General features: G+C 43.0%; 2 protein-coding genes across 2 annotated transcripts in view; one reads left to right on the top strand and one right to left on the bottom strand.

Annotated features, from left to right (window-relative positions):
• PROSER2 (proline and serine rich 2) overlaps window positions 1-1,401 on the bottom strand; it is a 43,541-nt gene extending 42,140 nt beyond the window's left edge. Inside the window, exon 1 of the mRNA XM_004014184.5 lies at window positions 1,286-1,401. The gene's annotated coding sequence lies outside the window, so the exon portion shown is untranslated. The remainder of the gene's footprint in view (window positions 1-1,285) is intronic.
• Window positions 632-8,668, top strand: LOC114117552 (uncharacterized). Its single transcript, XM_060397209.1, has 2 exons — window positions 632-2,055; window positions 5,996-8,668. The coding sequence occupies exon 1, from the start codon at window positions 995-997 to the stop codon at window positions 1,661-1,663; it is 669 nt and encodes a 222-aa protein (XP_060253192.1). The 5' UTR covers window positions 632-994; the 3' UTR covers window positions 1,664-2,055; window positions 5,996-8,668.
• The last annotated feature ends 6,678 nt before the right edge of the window (window positions 8,669-15,346 follow it).

Genomic DNA, 15,346 nt, shown 5'->3' with positions numbered 1-15,346 from the left:
AACAATCTAACATTCAGAAACTGAGCTTTGAGGGCAGACTTTTTTCAGTGCATGCTAGAGCAGTAAGAATGTAGTGCTTAAAGAAAAACATCTTTAATAAACTTAGGTTCTCCTGTGACCTTACACTTATATCTGATTTGGTGTTTCTATAACTTGCAGAAATACAGATTAAAAAAAAAAAAGTAGTTCTCCATGAAAATTAGAGCCAGAGGAACCTTCTTCCTACAGTCTCCAGCAACAGATCTGAATGTTCTACTGTATTTAGCAGGGGGAAAGGCACAAAAATCATTTTCCTTTCCTGTGAGTGTTCGTTTTGCACCAAGTGGGTCCTGGCAAAGAGTTAAATGTTTTCTGAGGTTAGTTCCTGCGGTTAAAAAAAAAAAAAAAAAAGGCTAGATGCTTAAATTTAGACTTCGTAAAACAATACTGGGAAACTTTCAAAGCCTTGGAGAAATACTGGAGTTTGTTTTATTGCCTTTTGTTAAATTGCACCACATCAGCCACAAAGTCTTCTCTTTTTTAATCCCTCGCGCCCCAGCTCAGGGGCAGTGCCTGCATGTTTCCCGCGTGACTGTTACCTGTTGGGGGTCAGGGGTTGGGGAGCGGGGGTGGGGACGGAAATCCACTGGTCACTTTGCGCAGGACTCAAGTTTAACAGGTGGCTTCGGCCACCTCCTGCCAATATGTGACTCTCGCCCTCCTGCCTGCGGCGGAAGGGACACAGTGCCCGAGAGTTGGACAGCCGCTGCGGCTCCCCCGAGGAGGGCAGTGGGGCCAGGGCAGGAGTGTTGGGACAACCCCGGACCGCTCTGCGAGCAAAGCAAGAAACGTGCCACTGACCATCGTGCGCCCCCCCGCCAGGACAGCCTCGGAGTCAGAAAGCCACGCGTCCTCCCCACCGACCCCGAGCCGGACTCACGCCTACTCCCGGGATCCCGAGGGAGGTCCCGAGTTTCCTGGGTGAGAGGCCACAGGGCCGACGACAGCCCCTCGGATGGCGCCAGAGTCTTTCAAACTTCCAAGGGACGAGATGCGAAAGAACCGAAGAACGCGCTTTAGAGGAGATCCCTGCCAGGACCGCACCGGCAGCGACCCGCGGGAAGCGCAAGCCGCTGGCTCACTAGGAAAGGGGGTCGCCCTTTCCCTTGGGCCCCACCCGAACCCCGACTGCCAGCGATCGGCTCCACACGCCACCGGGTTCACTGTCGTGAGGGGCGAAGGGATCCGCTGCCAGGACGCCCTCCCGCTCTCCCACCCTGTCCCGGATAAAGAAGTCCGCACTCACCTGGCAGGAGCGCCCTCCCCGGGGACCGCAGGAGCCCACCCTGACGGCGGACCGGGAGCCGAGCGCCCGCGCCACCCGCTCGCCCGTCTGCTCGCGCGCACCTCGCGGACCATCCCGGGCAGCCCCGCCGCGCGCGCGCTCTTGCGCGCCCTCTGCCGCGCGCTCCCGGCGGGGCGCTCGCTTCCGCGCACACCGGGCTGCGCCCTCTGCGCCGCGCCGCCACGCGTGCTCGTACGCGCTCCCACCGGGGTCTTGGCTGTCTCGCTCCCCAAACTCACAGGGCGCGTGCCCGGGACATTTAAAGGGACCAGTCCCCTCGCCGGTGCTGCCAGGCAGCCGCCTCCCGCAGGGGGTCGTTGGTGTCGGTGCCAGGTTTGAATTGGTCCGATCTGAGTGAACCCCTAGCCCCATCTCTGAATTACACAGAGGAAACATAGGGATTTGCACTTGAAAGTCTGAATGAAACGAAACATTTTTTTCCTCCTCCTATAGTCAGCTTTAAGAGGTTATTTTATATTTAGCGATAATAACTATCACGAATCAAATTCTTATTAGCCTCCGACAAGGCGTTTAATAGACACACATAATTTCATTAAATCCTGAGAACAGCTGCCTGATTTCTCATCTCCATTTTACAGAGGAGGAAAACGGACGTTCAAAGAGGCGAAGAAACGCGTCCAAGAGGTTTTGACCCTATTGCTCGGTGCCGTTTCTCCTTTATCACCATGGAAATGTTCACTGAGGTTATTAGCTGGTTGTGGAAGGCTTTTGTAAGTTGGTGGAAATTAATGTTGGTGGAAATTAATGGGGTGGGACAACTCTGTACGAAGGGAGAATGCAAGAGTTATGGGGTTTTATTAATTGCAGGGTCTGATATATACTCAAATGGCAGATATGATAAAAACTCGTATTGCAGAGTGCTGTTTGTGCTTATCCCCATTTTACAGAAAGCTAAGGAAGGAAGTGGTTGATGGCAAAGGATGACTGAGTCACTGGCGACACTTAGGGCTGAGCCTTAATTCCTTAGCCCTGATATCATTTCTTTGCCCTTCCCAGGAGGAGGTACCTGATTAAAGGGAAGAAAACTTTTTCACTAATAACACACTGGCCTCATCTAACTCCCTGCATCTTTAATTAATGTTTACAAACACTTTAATCTACCCCACTTACTACTTAATTAGGCAAGTATTATTACCCCCTCTTTCTGAACCAAATCCAGAAGAGACTTAAGTCCTTAATCCTCCTTAAATAATGCACCTAAGCTTTCTGTCCATGTTCTTTTTCTTTCCTCTTTTGTACCATATTGTTAAACGTTAATGTATTTATCATTTATTGGCTTAGTAAAAAAACTATTAAATAGCCACGGGTGGGAGGTAATATAGGCAACCTCTATCTTTCATAAATTCAGATTTTAAACAGACATTATGATAAGTGCTTCCCAGAATTTTTCTTTTCCTCTTTACTGGTTGTTGTTTTTCTTAGCTTGGTTAAACTTTTATTATGCATATGCATGTGCTTAACTTAGTTATTATAAAGTACACATTATGTTGTGCATACAAATTAAATTTTACATGGTATCTTCTTCCAGGTGAAGAGGAAATATAAGGAGGAAGAAATTGAAGGATGATGGGATTAGGAAGGAAGAAAGGGAAAAGAAAAAGGCAAACAAGAAAAGGTGGGAAGGGAACAAGAAATGAACAGGGAGAAAATGAGACAGATTTCAACCAAGGCAGTAGGGGATGAAGGCAGCCCTGCTAACTGGGACCCGAGCCTTGTGGGAATTTCAAGCAGGCTGCCCTTCTTTGGGGCTGGTGCAGAACTGGCCAGGGCCCAGCATGAGTACCTGAGTCCTCTGCACCCCTGTCCACATACCTCTGTCCCAACTGAACATACCCAAAGGTGTTAGATGGTGAGAAAGGATACAAAATGAAGAAAGCAAAAAATGGGTTAGAGGGGGAATTTAAAGATTCTTAAAAGTACTTTTTTTTGTATTTAAAAGTACTTGGGTAACATCAATGGAGAAAAGAACAAAGAAACATATGGAGGGTTGTGAATATGCAATTTTTACTACTTTAAAATCCATGATACTGACAAAACTTTGCTTTCTGTTCACTTGACTTTTTACTGAATTCTTTTGAGGCTGGTCTTTGCTAAGAAAATACCGATGATACACGGCCCCAAATATTAGATGATTATTCTTATTACCTTTGTGTAAGTTAACAACTTTTAAGTAAACTTTAAAAATGTAAGCTAATGATTTTTCTTGTATTAAAATGAGTACTGTGTGAATTGGCTTGAGAAACTGCAATATCTGTAATGACCACTAGAGGGAGGTAGATGGGAAATGGGAAAGAACAGAAAATAAATTTCAAGAGTTTTCTTTACTAAAAAATTATAGTATTTTAGAGCTAAAAGGGGAGATATCAAAAGACATGATTCTCCTTCTCTCTCTCTCTCTCCTTTTTTTTTTTTTTTTTGGCTGCACTGTGCGGCTTGCAAGGATCATATTTCTCCTACCAGGATTGAACTCGGGCCTGGCAGTGGGAACACCAAATCCTAACAACTGGACCACCAGCAGGGAATTCTCCAAAAGACATGTTTTTGATTTATGCCTCTTCCGTTTAGAATATGTGTAAACTTGAACTATGTATTCCTTTTGAGACTCAGTTTCTTACTTGTATGATGAAGCTATTAAACCTACTTTAGGAGGCTAAAACAAAATTATTTTAAAGTTTACTTGAACAAGTGGCAGATGAAAAATGTTAAGAAAATAATGAACATGAAGAAAAATACAGGAAATTTCCCCACTTGGTAGTTAAACATAGTGTAAATAATAAAGTGAATGTTAGCATATAGGAAGGAGAAGGCAACGGCAACCCACTCCAGTACTCTTGCCTGGAAAATCCCATGGGTGGAGGAGCCTGCCTAGTACGCTGCAGCCCATGGGGTCGCGAAGAGTCAGACTCGACTGAAGCGACTTAGCAGCAGCAGCAGCATATAGAAATAGAATGGTAGTATATATTGAATGATATAGATAATAAAATGGAGTAAATAACCCAGAAAAAGACACTGGGTCAATATAGTGTAGATTTTAATATGTGATGGAGTCATCTAAAATAAATAAAAAAGGGACAGATTCTCAATAAATGGACTTAAGAAAACTAGTAATTTGAAAAAAAATCAAGTTGAGCTCATACCTTTCATTATGTGTTAAAAGAAATTTCAGCTACATTAAAGAACTTTAAAACTAGAAAATTTAGGCAAATATTTATGTAACCTCAAGATGAGGGAATAAAAGAAATGAAAAAATCATAAAGGAAATGACCAGTAGACTACATTACATGAGAGTTTTAAAATTTTGACAACTAACTAAAAATATTGTAAGCAAAATTTGAAAAGAGAAAAAAACTTACAAAACTATAGAAAACAAATCTGGCAGTTCATTTCATCCTCAATACAAGAGTACACACAATATCTGATTCAGATTTATGAAATCAAGCATATTAAATAAATAATTTTATTCCTCTTCAAAAAAAAAAGTACACACACACATTGATAAGAAAACTCTAATAATGGAAGAATTTTCTTAAAGAGGAAATAAAAATGATTAGTGTGTATGTCATTATATATTTTTAATTTTCAAATTTATTTATTTATTTTGGCCACACCATGAGGCTTGTGGGATCTTAGTTCACCAAACAGGGATCACAGTTGTGCCCTCAGCAATAAGGGCATGGAGTCTTAGACACTGGACCACTAGGGAGTTCCCATGTAATTGTATTTTAAAGTGCTTGGATTATCCAGTAATTTAAAATTAAAATAGTAAGCAATATTCACATCTATTATATTAGAAAAAAATTTAAGTCTAATATTTAGTACTGGCAGGAGTGCAATGAAATGGAAAGTTTTATATACTATTGATGGGACATAAGTTGATATAACTTTACTGGAAAAATATTTGTATACTCCAGCCCTATAATTCCATATCTAGGGATTCGATAGAAATAATCAGAGATGAGTGCAAAAATTTGTGCACTGTCCCCTTTTTCATAATGTCAAAAATTATAAACAACCAAAAAAGTCCAAAATTAGGGGAAAGTCTCAGTATTGTCTGACTCTTTGTGAGGATGCACACATGCTCCTTAAGTAAACTGTTAAACTATGCAGCTCTTAAAAATGAGGTATTTTTCATGAACACAAGAAAATACCTAAAGGGGAAAAAAGAACTTTACAAAATTGTGTGTAAGTTACTGTTTCAGCTATGGAAAATGCATGTATATGTTAAAAAACTGAGTGAGTGTATCAAAAAACATTCTTTCTGGTGGTGATCATGTCATTTTTATTTTCAGTATTGCATATGTCCCAAATTTTCTGTCCTGGTTCTACATGACTTTTGTATATCAATATAGGCATATACATCTTTTTGAGACAATAAATGCCAATGTGCATACATAGAGCCTGGCTTATATCAAACAGTCAGCAAATATTTGGCAGATGATAGAAGGAAGGAATAGGAGATTGATGTACTTCAAAGATGACTTGCTAGTGAAATTTCTTGACTTATAAAAAGAAATTATTCTACCAATGAGGAAATTACAACCTGGAGGGCTTTTGGTGACGATTTTGAGAAAAACTTTAAAAGGCGATAATAAAGTGGTCCCATACTTCCTGAAAGCAAATAGACCACGTGCTACCTTGTTTGTTTTCCAGGTCCATATTCTGAAGGAAAAATGCATGTGGAAGAAACAAATATGGAATAAAGTAGTAAATAAATCACATCTAAATTCAAAAAGAGTCTGAAAGAGAAGCAAGTTTCTAAAAGATCCATGGTGAAGAAGTACCATTCATTCGGGCTTCAGGACCCGCCAAGTGACTGAGGTCCAAACAGGAAGAGAGGATGTATGGAGCCCATTCACTCTTCATCCAAAAATAATTTGTGGTTTCTTATGTGCCAAGTGTTATGAAGGGTAAAGTCCAGGAGGTGCAACAATGAGCAGTATGGATGAGTTCCCTGTCCAAGGAAAATTTACGATCCAGAAGGGTTTGGGGGATACAGACGAGACTCCAATGATAAACTAGTTGGTCACCATCCATCTGTTAATCCCCAAACAGAGTAGGAGTGATTCTGTAAATAAAACAACGGTAAAGTGAATGGCATCCCTCCCAGAGATAAACCTGAGGACTCATGGTTGGTCTGAATTTGGCCAAGGACAACTTTGCTTCTCCTGTTATCTGGCTAGCTTTCAGTTTGCAGATGGAGTATGCAGAGCCAACAGGGTTTTGGAAGTGACTCCAGGAACCTGTGGGTATCTGGGGAGCCGGGGGATAGGAGAGCCTTATAGAAGTTTCCTAGGCAGTGTCTTTTAATCCTCTCCATCTCCCCTCAAACTTCACTAATCCCTCCACTCCTCAGGAATGCTTTTGGAGTGAGCCTTATTCTCAGGAGATTTGAATGTGGCTGAAATTGGCCTTGGGTGGGTCTCTGAGCCAGGACCCAGTGAGACCCAGTCCTGTTTGTGTCAGGGACTTTTGGAAGGAGAGATGAGTACAGTGCATTGGAATACTTAACATTTGTAGCTTGTGTTACCTTCTGCTAAGTTGAATTCTCCTAAAACAATTTCAGTGAAAGGACTTCATTGCACCCAGTTTCTACGTTTGAGGGCTGACATGTTTTATACAGTTCCACTCTGACCAAGCCATAACTTCTTCTTTGAAGTGACCCTTAACTTAAGGATGTTGATTCTCTGATTTCAAGGGAGCAAGATGTGCCTAGTGTTACAATCAGAGAATCAGAGGAATCACCAACAGGGTCGTTGACCACCTAGTTGGACAGTGGAGTCCAGATGTGTCCCCAGCTTTACAGACTCAATAACTCGATTCCTTCAGGATCATCTGGATGTGACCAGGCGTTCAGACACTGGGTCTCAATTGTATTCTCAATAGTGGCGATATTGGTGGAGGAAAGGATGGGGAAAATCAAACTGGCAATTCTTTGACAAGCTTAAAAATACTTTACTTCAATTTCTAGATTATTAAATAGGATTTAAAGCATTCTCTCTACAGAGAGTCACAATAGGAAAAGATGTGCCCATTCACTGCGTGATAAAATGTGAGATTTTTCCCCTCTTGTCCTAGAATTGCCCTGAGAGCCAAAATACTTATTATCTCTTACACTGCCAGTTGAAGAAATCACTAGGAACTAAGCCCCTCCTCAGGACTTACTGACAGTTGACGCTTCTGAACTGGCCCTTCTGACATCCACACCCTCAACCCCATTTCCAAACCAAGAGGCTTGGGGGTCCTAAGCTTTGTGGAGGTGCAGTTAGTATTCACAGTGGGAAGCTGGTCCCTGTCCCCCGTAGGAGACTGGAGGCAGGGGCGGAATATATTCCCTTTCTGTCCTCCCCAGACCATCTCCTTTCTAATTCTCTCCAAGTCGACTGATGAAGGAATTTACATCCACAGAATCCCTTTTGCCATAAAATGTGGCATAATCACAGAGGTGACACCCCAGCGTATCTACAGGCTCCACTCATGCTTCAAGAAGCTGGAATCTTGGGGGCCAGTTTAGAATTCTGCCTGCACAGAGAGGATGAGGGATGAGGTATCTTTGATCCCTGAAGCCAAGTCTGGGGAGAGTCTTGAGACAATCACTTGTAAAGACTGGAGTACAGGAAAACAGGGAAATTGGACTCTTGCTAGGGTGACCCTGTAGCTGTCCCCAGGTCACAAGATGCTTAGCAGGGTACGAAGGTCTTAGCAAACATCCTAGGAGCCCAGGATCAAGGCACAGTGTGTCCTCCCCTCTGAAGTTTGGGAGCAGCCTTGAAAGGCTTGTTACCTGCCCAGGTGGATACTTCAGGGTGGTCCTTTCCATCGGGGTTGAAGGGCTGCAAGAACAGTAGGCCAGAGGGAAGATGGGGAGCTCTAACCACCCCACTCTTCAAATCTGTCCAGGTGTATGAAGGGGACCCCCAGTTCCTGGGGCTCCATATGAGAGAATACATGTTACCCAAGAGGCAGAACCAGCAAGCTGCTGGTGGGGAAAGGGGGGAATGGGCCAGCAATTGAATTTCAGATGGAATGCCTAGGACTGAATCTTTAAAAAAAATTTTTTTTACCATTGTGGTAAAACATACATAAAATTTACCGTTTTGACCATTGTAAGTGTACAGTTCAGTGCCATTAAGCACACGCACAATGCTGTGCAGCCATCACCGTTATCCATCCGCAGGACTTTCCCATCATCCCAGGCGGAACCTCCGTCCCCACTAATCTTTCACTCTCATTCCCCAGCCTGCACCCCAGGCACCCGACACTCTGCTTGCTGCCTCTATGATTTTGATGACTCTAGGGACCTCACATAAATGGAATCACACAGTACCTGTCTTTTCGTGTCTGGCTTCTTTCACTTAGCACATTTTCAAGTTCATCCATGTCATAGCATGAATTAGAATTGCCTTCCTTTTTATAGTTCAGTAATAATCCACTGTATGTATGTGTCTGCATACAATGGACATCACCAGATGGTCAACACCGAAATCAGATTGATTATATTCTTTGCAGCCAAAGATGGAGAAGCTCTATACAGTCAACAAAAGCAAGACCAGGAGCTGACTGTGGCTCAGATCATGAACTCTTTATTACCAAATTCAGACTTAAATTGAAGAAAGTAGGGAAAACCACTAGATCTTTCAGGTATGACCTAAATCAAATCCCTTATGATTATACAGTGGAAGTGAGAAATAGATTTAAGGGCCTAGATCTGATAGACAGAGTGCTTAATGAACTACGGAAATGAGGTTCGTGACATTGTACAGGAGACAGGGATCAAGACCATCCCCATGGAAAAGAAATGCAAAAAAGCAAAATGGCTGTCTGAGGAGGCCTTACAAATAGCTGTGAAAAAAAGAGAAGCAAAAAACAAAGGAGAAAAGGAAAGATATAAGCATCTGAATGCAGAGTTCCAAAGAATAGCAAGAAGAGATAAGAAAGCCTTCCTCAGCGATCAATGCAAAGAAATAGAGGAAAACAACAGAATGGGAAAGACTAGAGACCTCTTCAAGAAAATTAGAGATACCAAGGGAACATTTCATGCAAAGATGGGCTCAATAAAGGACAGGAATGGTCTGGACCTAACAGAAACAAAAGATATTAAGAAGAGGTGGCAAGAATACACAGAAGAATTGTACAAAAAAGATCTTCACGACCCAGATAATCACAATGGTGTGATCACTCATCTAGAGCCAGACATCCTGGAATGTGAAGTTAAGTGGGCCTTAGAAAGCATCACTATGAACAAAGCTAGTTGAGGTGATGGAATTCCAATTGAGCTATTTCAAATCCTAAAAGATGATGCTGTGAAAGTGCTGCACTCAACATGCCAGCAAATTTGGAAAACTCAGCAGTGGCCACAGGACTGGAAAAGGTCAGTTTTCATTCCAATCCCAAAGAAAGGCAATGCCAAAGAATGCTCAAACTACCGCACAATTGCACTCATCTCACATGCTAGTAAAGTAATGCTCAAAATTCTCCAAGCCAGGCTTCAGCAATACTTGAACCGTGAACTTCCAGATGTTCAAGCTGGTTTTAGAAAAGGCAGAGGAACAGAAATCAAATTGCCAACATCCGCTGGATCATGGAAAAAGCAAGAGAGTTCCAGAAAACATCTATTTCTGCTTTATTGATTATGCCAAAGCCTTTGACTGTGTGGATCACAATAAACTGTGGAAAATTCTGAAAGAGATGGGAATACCAGACCACCTGACCTGCCTCCTGAGAAATCTGTATGCAGGTCAGGAAGCAACAGTTAGAACTGGACATGAAACAACAGACTAGTTCCAAATAGGAAAAGGAGTATGTCAAGGCTGTATATTGTCACCCTGCTTATTTAACTTCTATGCAGAGTACATCATGAGAAATGCTGGACTGGAAGAACCACAAGCTGGAATCAAGATTGCCGGGAGAAATATCAATAACCTCAGATATGCAGATGACACCACCCTTATGGCAGAAAGTGAAAGAGGAGAGTGAAAAAGTTGGCTTAAAGCTCAACATTCAGAAAACGAAGATCATGGCATCCGGTCCCATCTCTTCATGGGAAATAGATGGGAAACAGTGGAAACAGTGTCAGATTTTATTTTGGGGGCTCCAAAATCACTGCAGATGGTGATTGCAGCCATGAAATTAAAAGACGCTTACTCCTTGGAAGAAAAGCTATGACCAACCTAGATAGCATATTGAAAAGCAGAGACATTACTTTGCCAACAAAGGTCCATCTAGTCAAGGCTATGGTTTTTCCAGGAGTCATGTATGGATGTGAGAGTTGGACTGTGAAGGAGGCTGAGTGCCGAAGAATTGATGCTTTTGAACTGTGGTGTTGGAGAAGACTCTTGAGAGTCCCTTGGACTGCAAGGAGATCCAACCAGTCCATTCTGAAGGAGATCAGCCCTGGGATTTCTTTTGGAAGGAATGATGCTGAAGCTGAAACTCCAGTACTTTGGCCACCTCATGTGAAGAGTTGACTCACTGGAAAAGACCCTGATGCTGGGAGGGATTGGGGGCAGGAGGAGAAGGGGACGACCCAGGATGAGATGGCTGGATGGCATCACGGACTTGATGGACGTGAGTCTGAGTGAACTCCGGGAGTTGGTGATGGACAGGGAGGCCTGGCGTGCTGCCATTCATGGGGTCGCAAAGAGTCGGACACGACTGTGCAACTGAACTGAACTGAACTGATGTATTATGTGTCTGACTCTTTTCGACCCTATGGACTGAAGCCTGCCAGTCTCCTCTGTCCATGGAATTTCCCAGGCAAGATTGCTTGAGTGCCATGTCCTTCTCCAGGGCATCTTCCTGACCCGGGGATCAAACCTGAGTCTCCTGCACTGGCAGGAGAATACTTTACCACTGTTGACACCCGAGAAGCCCCACGGTATGTATAGACTGCACTTTTTTTTAATCCATCCTTCTGTGGGACATTCTTCTAGGGACTTCCCTAGTGACTCAGATGGTAAAGAATCCGTCTGCAATGTGGGAGACCTGGGTTCGATCCCTGGGTTGAGAAGATCCCCTGGAGAAGGGAATGGCGACCCACTCTAGTACTCTTGCCTGGAAAATCCCATGGACAGAGGAGCCTGTTAGGCTACAGTCCCTGGGGTCGCAAAGAGTCAGAGACGACTGAGTGGCTTTCACTTCTCTTCTGTGGATGGACGCTTAGGTTGTTTTTACATTTGGCTATTGTGAGTAATGCTGCAGTGAACTTAGGTGCACAAAAATCTGTTTGAGTTCCTGCTTTCAGTGATTTGGGGTGTACCCCCGGCAGTGGAGTTTCTGAATGGTATGGTGCGTCCACGTTTACTTTTTCCAGGAGCCACTATACTATTTGCACAGCGTCTGCACCACCGTAGACTCTGCCCAGTGATGCCTGTCTGAGGGTTCCAGTTTCTCCACATCTTCATCAACACCTGCTATTTTCTTTGTTGTCACCATTGTTTAATAATTAGAATTGAATCTTAAATACAAAAATGAGACTGAGCTGATAATGAAAAACATTAGGCAACTTTTAAAATCTGGCCAATCTGATCACTGATGTCCTGCTACTCTGTGGGAAATGGGAACTCATGGAGAGCAGCTGGGGGTGGATGCTGACAGCAGCGGAACCATTCCATGCTCACACCCTAACAAGGTGAGAATCTTCTGTAAACCAGTTACAGGCAGACAGTTCTTTTTCTTAAAATGCTTACTAGCTTTGACAATGATTCATGGAAGAATACAGCAGCTCAAACATATTTACTACCTTTTCCATTTCACCTCCATTTGCTTCCTAAACCCTGGCTGTCCAGGTTCTGTTGCCATGACTGTTTGGAAGCTGTCTTTTCTGAGTTTTTATCCCAGCTTACAGGCATCTAGCAGCTTGGACCATCCATTAAAGAGAAGTGTTTTTTCCCAGAGTTGAGTCTGTAGCAGAGTTCACTCTGTTCTCCTTGGGCAAAGACATTCATCACCCTGGCCTCAAATATGACTTCTGAGACCATGACCTGAACAGTCTCCACCTCTGGGCATTATCCACTTTGTTGAACAAGCTGGTACCTCCTCTATGTAGTCAGGAGTCATGTTTTGAGTTGTCCGTCGGACATCTCACTAAACTTAAATTCATTCATTCATCTGTCATCCCTACTAGGCTGTGAAAGGTGAGGAGGCTGTCTCCTTAGGATGCTTGAGTTGGGAGAAGTATAGACCAAAAAAACCTTAAATCATTCTGCATGATACAGAAACAGGAGAAATTCACTGGTATCTCACGAAGGGAGTAGAGGTCTTGAAGAAAGAAACGGAAGAGTCTAGAGGAATGGGGTTGGGGAGGGCTAGCTAGAAACACGGGAGAAAACCAGGAGATGCTGAGAGATGCGTATGTAGACATTCTCTATGCGGGAGCTGATGGAACTTAGGGCAGTGACATCCAGCGCTGAATTTGAAGTGTTCGCGCATCATGTGGTAATTCTCTCTGCTCTCCCAAGCTGTGTAACATCGGCAGTGCTTTAGGGGAACGGAAGGGGTCACGTTCCATGATTTCAGGACAGCGAGGATGGCTAAAGCGGGGCTGGGAGTAGTGGTGTCAGAGGACAGCAGGGAAGTCAGTGACAGTGTGCAAGAGAAGGAAAACCCCTGTGCTCTCAGGTATTTTAGAGAAAAAGACAAGAATGTTCTAGATTCAGCTGTTGTGACTGCGTTTCATTTTGATATTAAGTGAAACAGTGACCTCAGGAAGTTGGAGGCCAGGGAGATGCTTAGACTATAGAATCTTCATGAACAAGAATTGACCTGGGGCACGAAGTGTCTGTTCTTCATACAAGCTAGCATCCTCATAGGACCAGCAACATGTGTTTATCATGCCAAATGTTTGGCCCTTGTCTTTTGGGCTCATCATCTCTCAGATCCTGACCGTCTTTCTTGAGCACTTTAAAAGACCTGGAGGGAATTCCTTGGTGGTTCAGTGGTTAGAACTCTGAGTTCCCACTACCAGGGGACCCAGGGAACTAAGATCCTGCAAGCCGTGTGGCACGACCGAAAAAAAAAAAAAAAAAAAGTCTGGAACCTCTCTTGCTCATATTTCAGGAGTGTAAATAATAATAACCCTTACATCCTTATACCATTTCATGGTTAACAAAACTCATTCACTCACATTTAATCTCTTTTTAGAAAGTGTGGTTATTCCCATTCTGAGGAAGCTGAGGCTTAGAAGTGTTCGGTGACTTTGTTCGATCTCATTCGAGTAGTAAGTGCCTAAGTGGCCATTCTAATCCACTGCTCTCTGCTTTTCACCAGAGCTGCTGTTCCTGAGTCTGTATTGACTGGGTACAGCAGTACTTTTTCCATGCATTTTCTCTCTATAAAGCCAATAAAGGGATTTGTGCTCATACTGTTGACTATTTTCAAGGTTATTAAATTACTGTTGGGGGAAAATATAAACTTTTTAAATAAGAGTTTCAAGAATAGTCATAGACATTAAAAATGTGGAAATCTCATCAGAAATATAGAAATCTCATCTTATTAAATATTCACCTGAGTGGAATCAGCTGAGGAAATACTGTGGAAAGGCTATGGGGATGGCAAAAAATAGAAATTGTGTTTCAGCTAAAGGTTGAGAACTACATAAAAATACATTATTTCGATGGAATACACCAAAACATTTTCCCAAAGCATTCCACAATTACTGAATGCCAAGTACAAAGTACTACTATAGACTTGTGGAAAGATTCTCTGCCTTCGTAAATCAAAGAAATCAAAGAAATTCCATGAGTAAGGATAATGCACTTAAAGCAGCATCTCCTCCAACACAGACCAAAGTCTTCATTCAAGCAAAACCACAGAAGCTACAAGGAGGTAAGGCTACAGGCTCATGTGCCCAGACTTCATTGTTTTGGCCATCATCACATCTTCCTTTGGTTTTATTTGGAATCCCTTAGCCAGGATGACAGGGGTCACAGAAACAGACTCAAGACCCTGTAGGTGAGGGGCAGAGCTGGTCAGAGAGGAGATGCAGTCTGCTTCCTACTGACCACCCCCTGCCCCAACCTGGGCAGGACAGATGGTCCACCCTGCAAGACCTGTATTATGGTAGGAGAATAATTACTCCCAACAGAGAATCTAGACATCCCCATTTTCCAACAGCTGTTTGAGAGTAGCAGGGTAATTGATAACACAAACATCTCTGTGATAGGTTTTGAGTTTTGTCTTCCATCAGCTCATTTCCCACATTTACTAAAATACCGAAAAACTAACTTATTTAATTTTAATTGGCTTTCCCTTCCCTTCATCTTCTGGGATGATGTGCTCATGAACTCTGAAGAGGAACAGGCCTGCCTAGATTCATAAATTGAATTGTTGAAGCAAATGAGGTCTGACTCTAGAGCCAAATGCAATATACTCATAAGGTCGTCTGATTTCATTAGCAGAGAGCATGACAGATAACAAGCCACTTTGACTCATACTGTATTGAAGTGTCCTGTTAAGAAATTCCAAATGTCTGAGACATTTCTAAGAGGGCCACATAATTTTTCCTTTCATAAATACATTTTACTAAAGGATGTACTTAATTTGTAAGCTACTCTGGTGCATTAAAAATATTCAAGTTACATATAAGACTACTTCTACAGCTTAAGCTACATCTACAGCTCTGGTCCTATAGCGGTTTTTATACCTCAATCTCAAAATATTTTTCGGATACCAATTCATTAACTAGATGACATTTTATATTCCATTTTCAGAAGAAGAAACTGAGGCTTCCAGAAAACCTGCAGAAGGATATGGTTCCTGCTCCCCCATCTGTAGCTTTCTTCAATAAAAGACCTTTGCAAATTCAAGGACTCTGCCCAACAGGTAGAGTGATTATAAAAGCAGGGTGTTTTTACAATAGGGGTGGCTCAGTGGTAAAGAATCTGCCTGCAATGCAGGAGACACAGGTTCCATCCCTGGGTTGGGAAGATCCCCTGGAGAAGGAAATGGCAACCCACTCCAGTATTCTTGCCTGGAAAATCCCCCAGAGGAGCCTGGTGGGCTACA

This window comes from Ovis aries, chromosome 13, assembly GCF_016772045.2.
Source record: "Ovis aries strain OAR_USU_Benz2616 breed Rambouillet chromosome 13, ARS-UI_Ramb_v3.0, whole genome shotgun sequence".
NCBI lineage: Eukaryota > Metazoa > Chordata > Mammalia > Artiodactyla > Bovidae > Ovis > Ovis aries.
This window is presented reverse-complemented; position numbering and strand designations above follow the sequence as displayed.

Coding starts and splice junctions, on each gene's coding strand:
- LOC114117552 (XM_060397209.1), top strand. CDS start 995: ATGGCGCCAGAGTCTTTCAAACTTCCAAGGGACGAGATGCGAAAGAAC.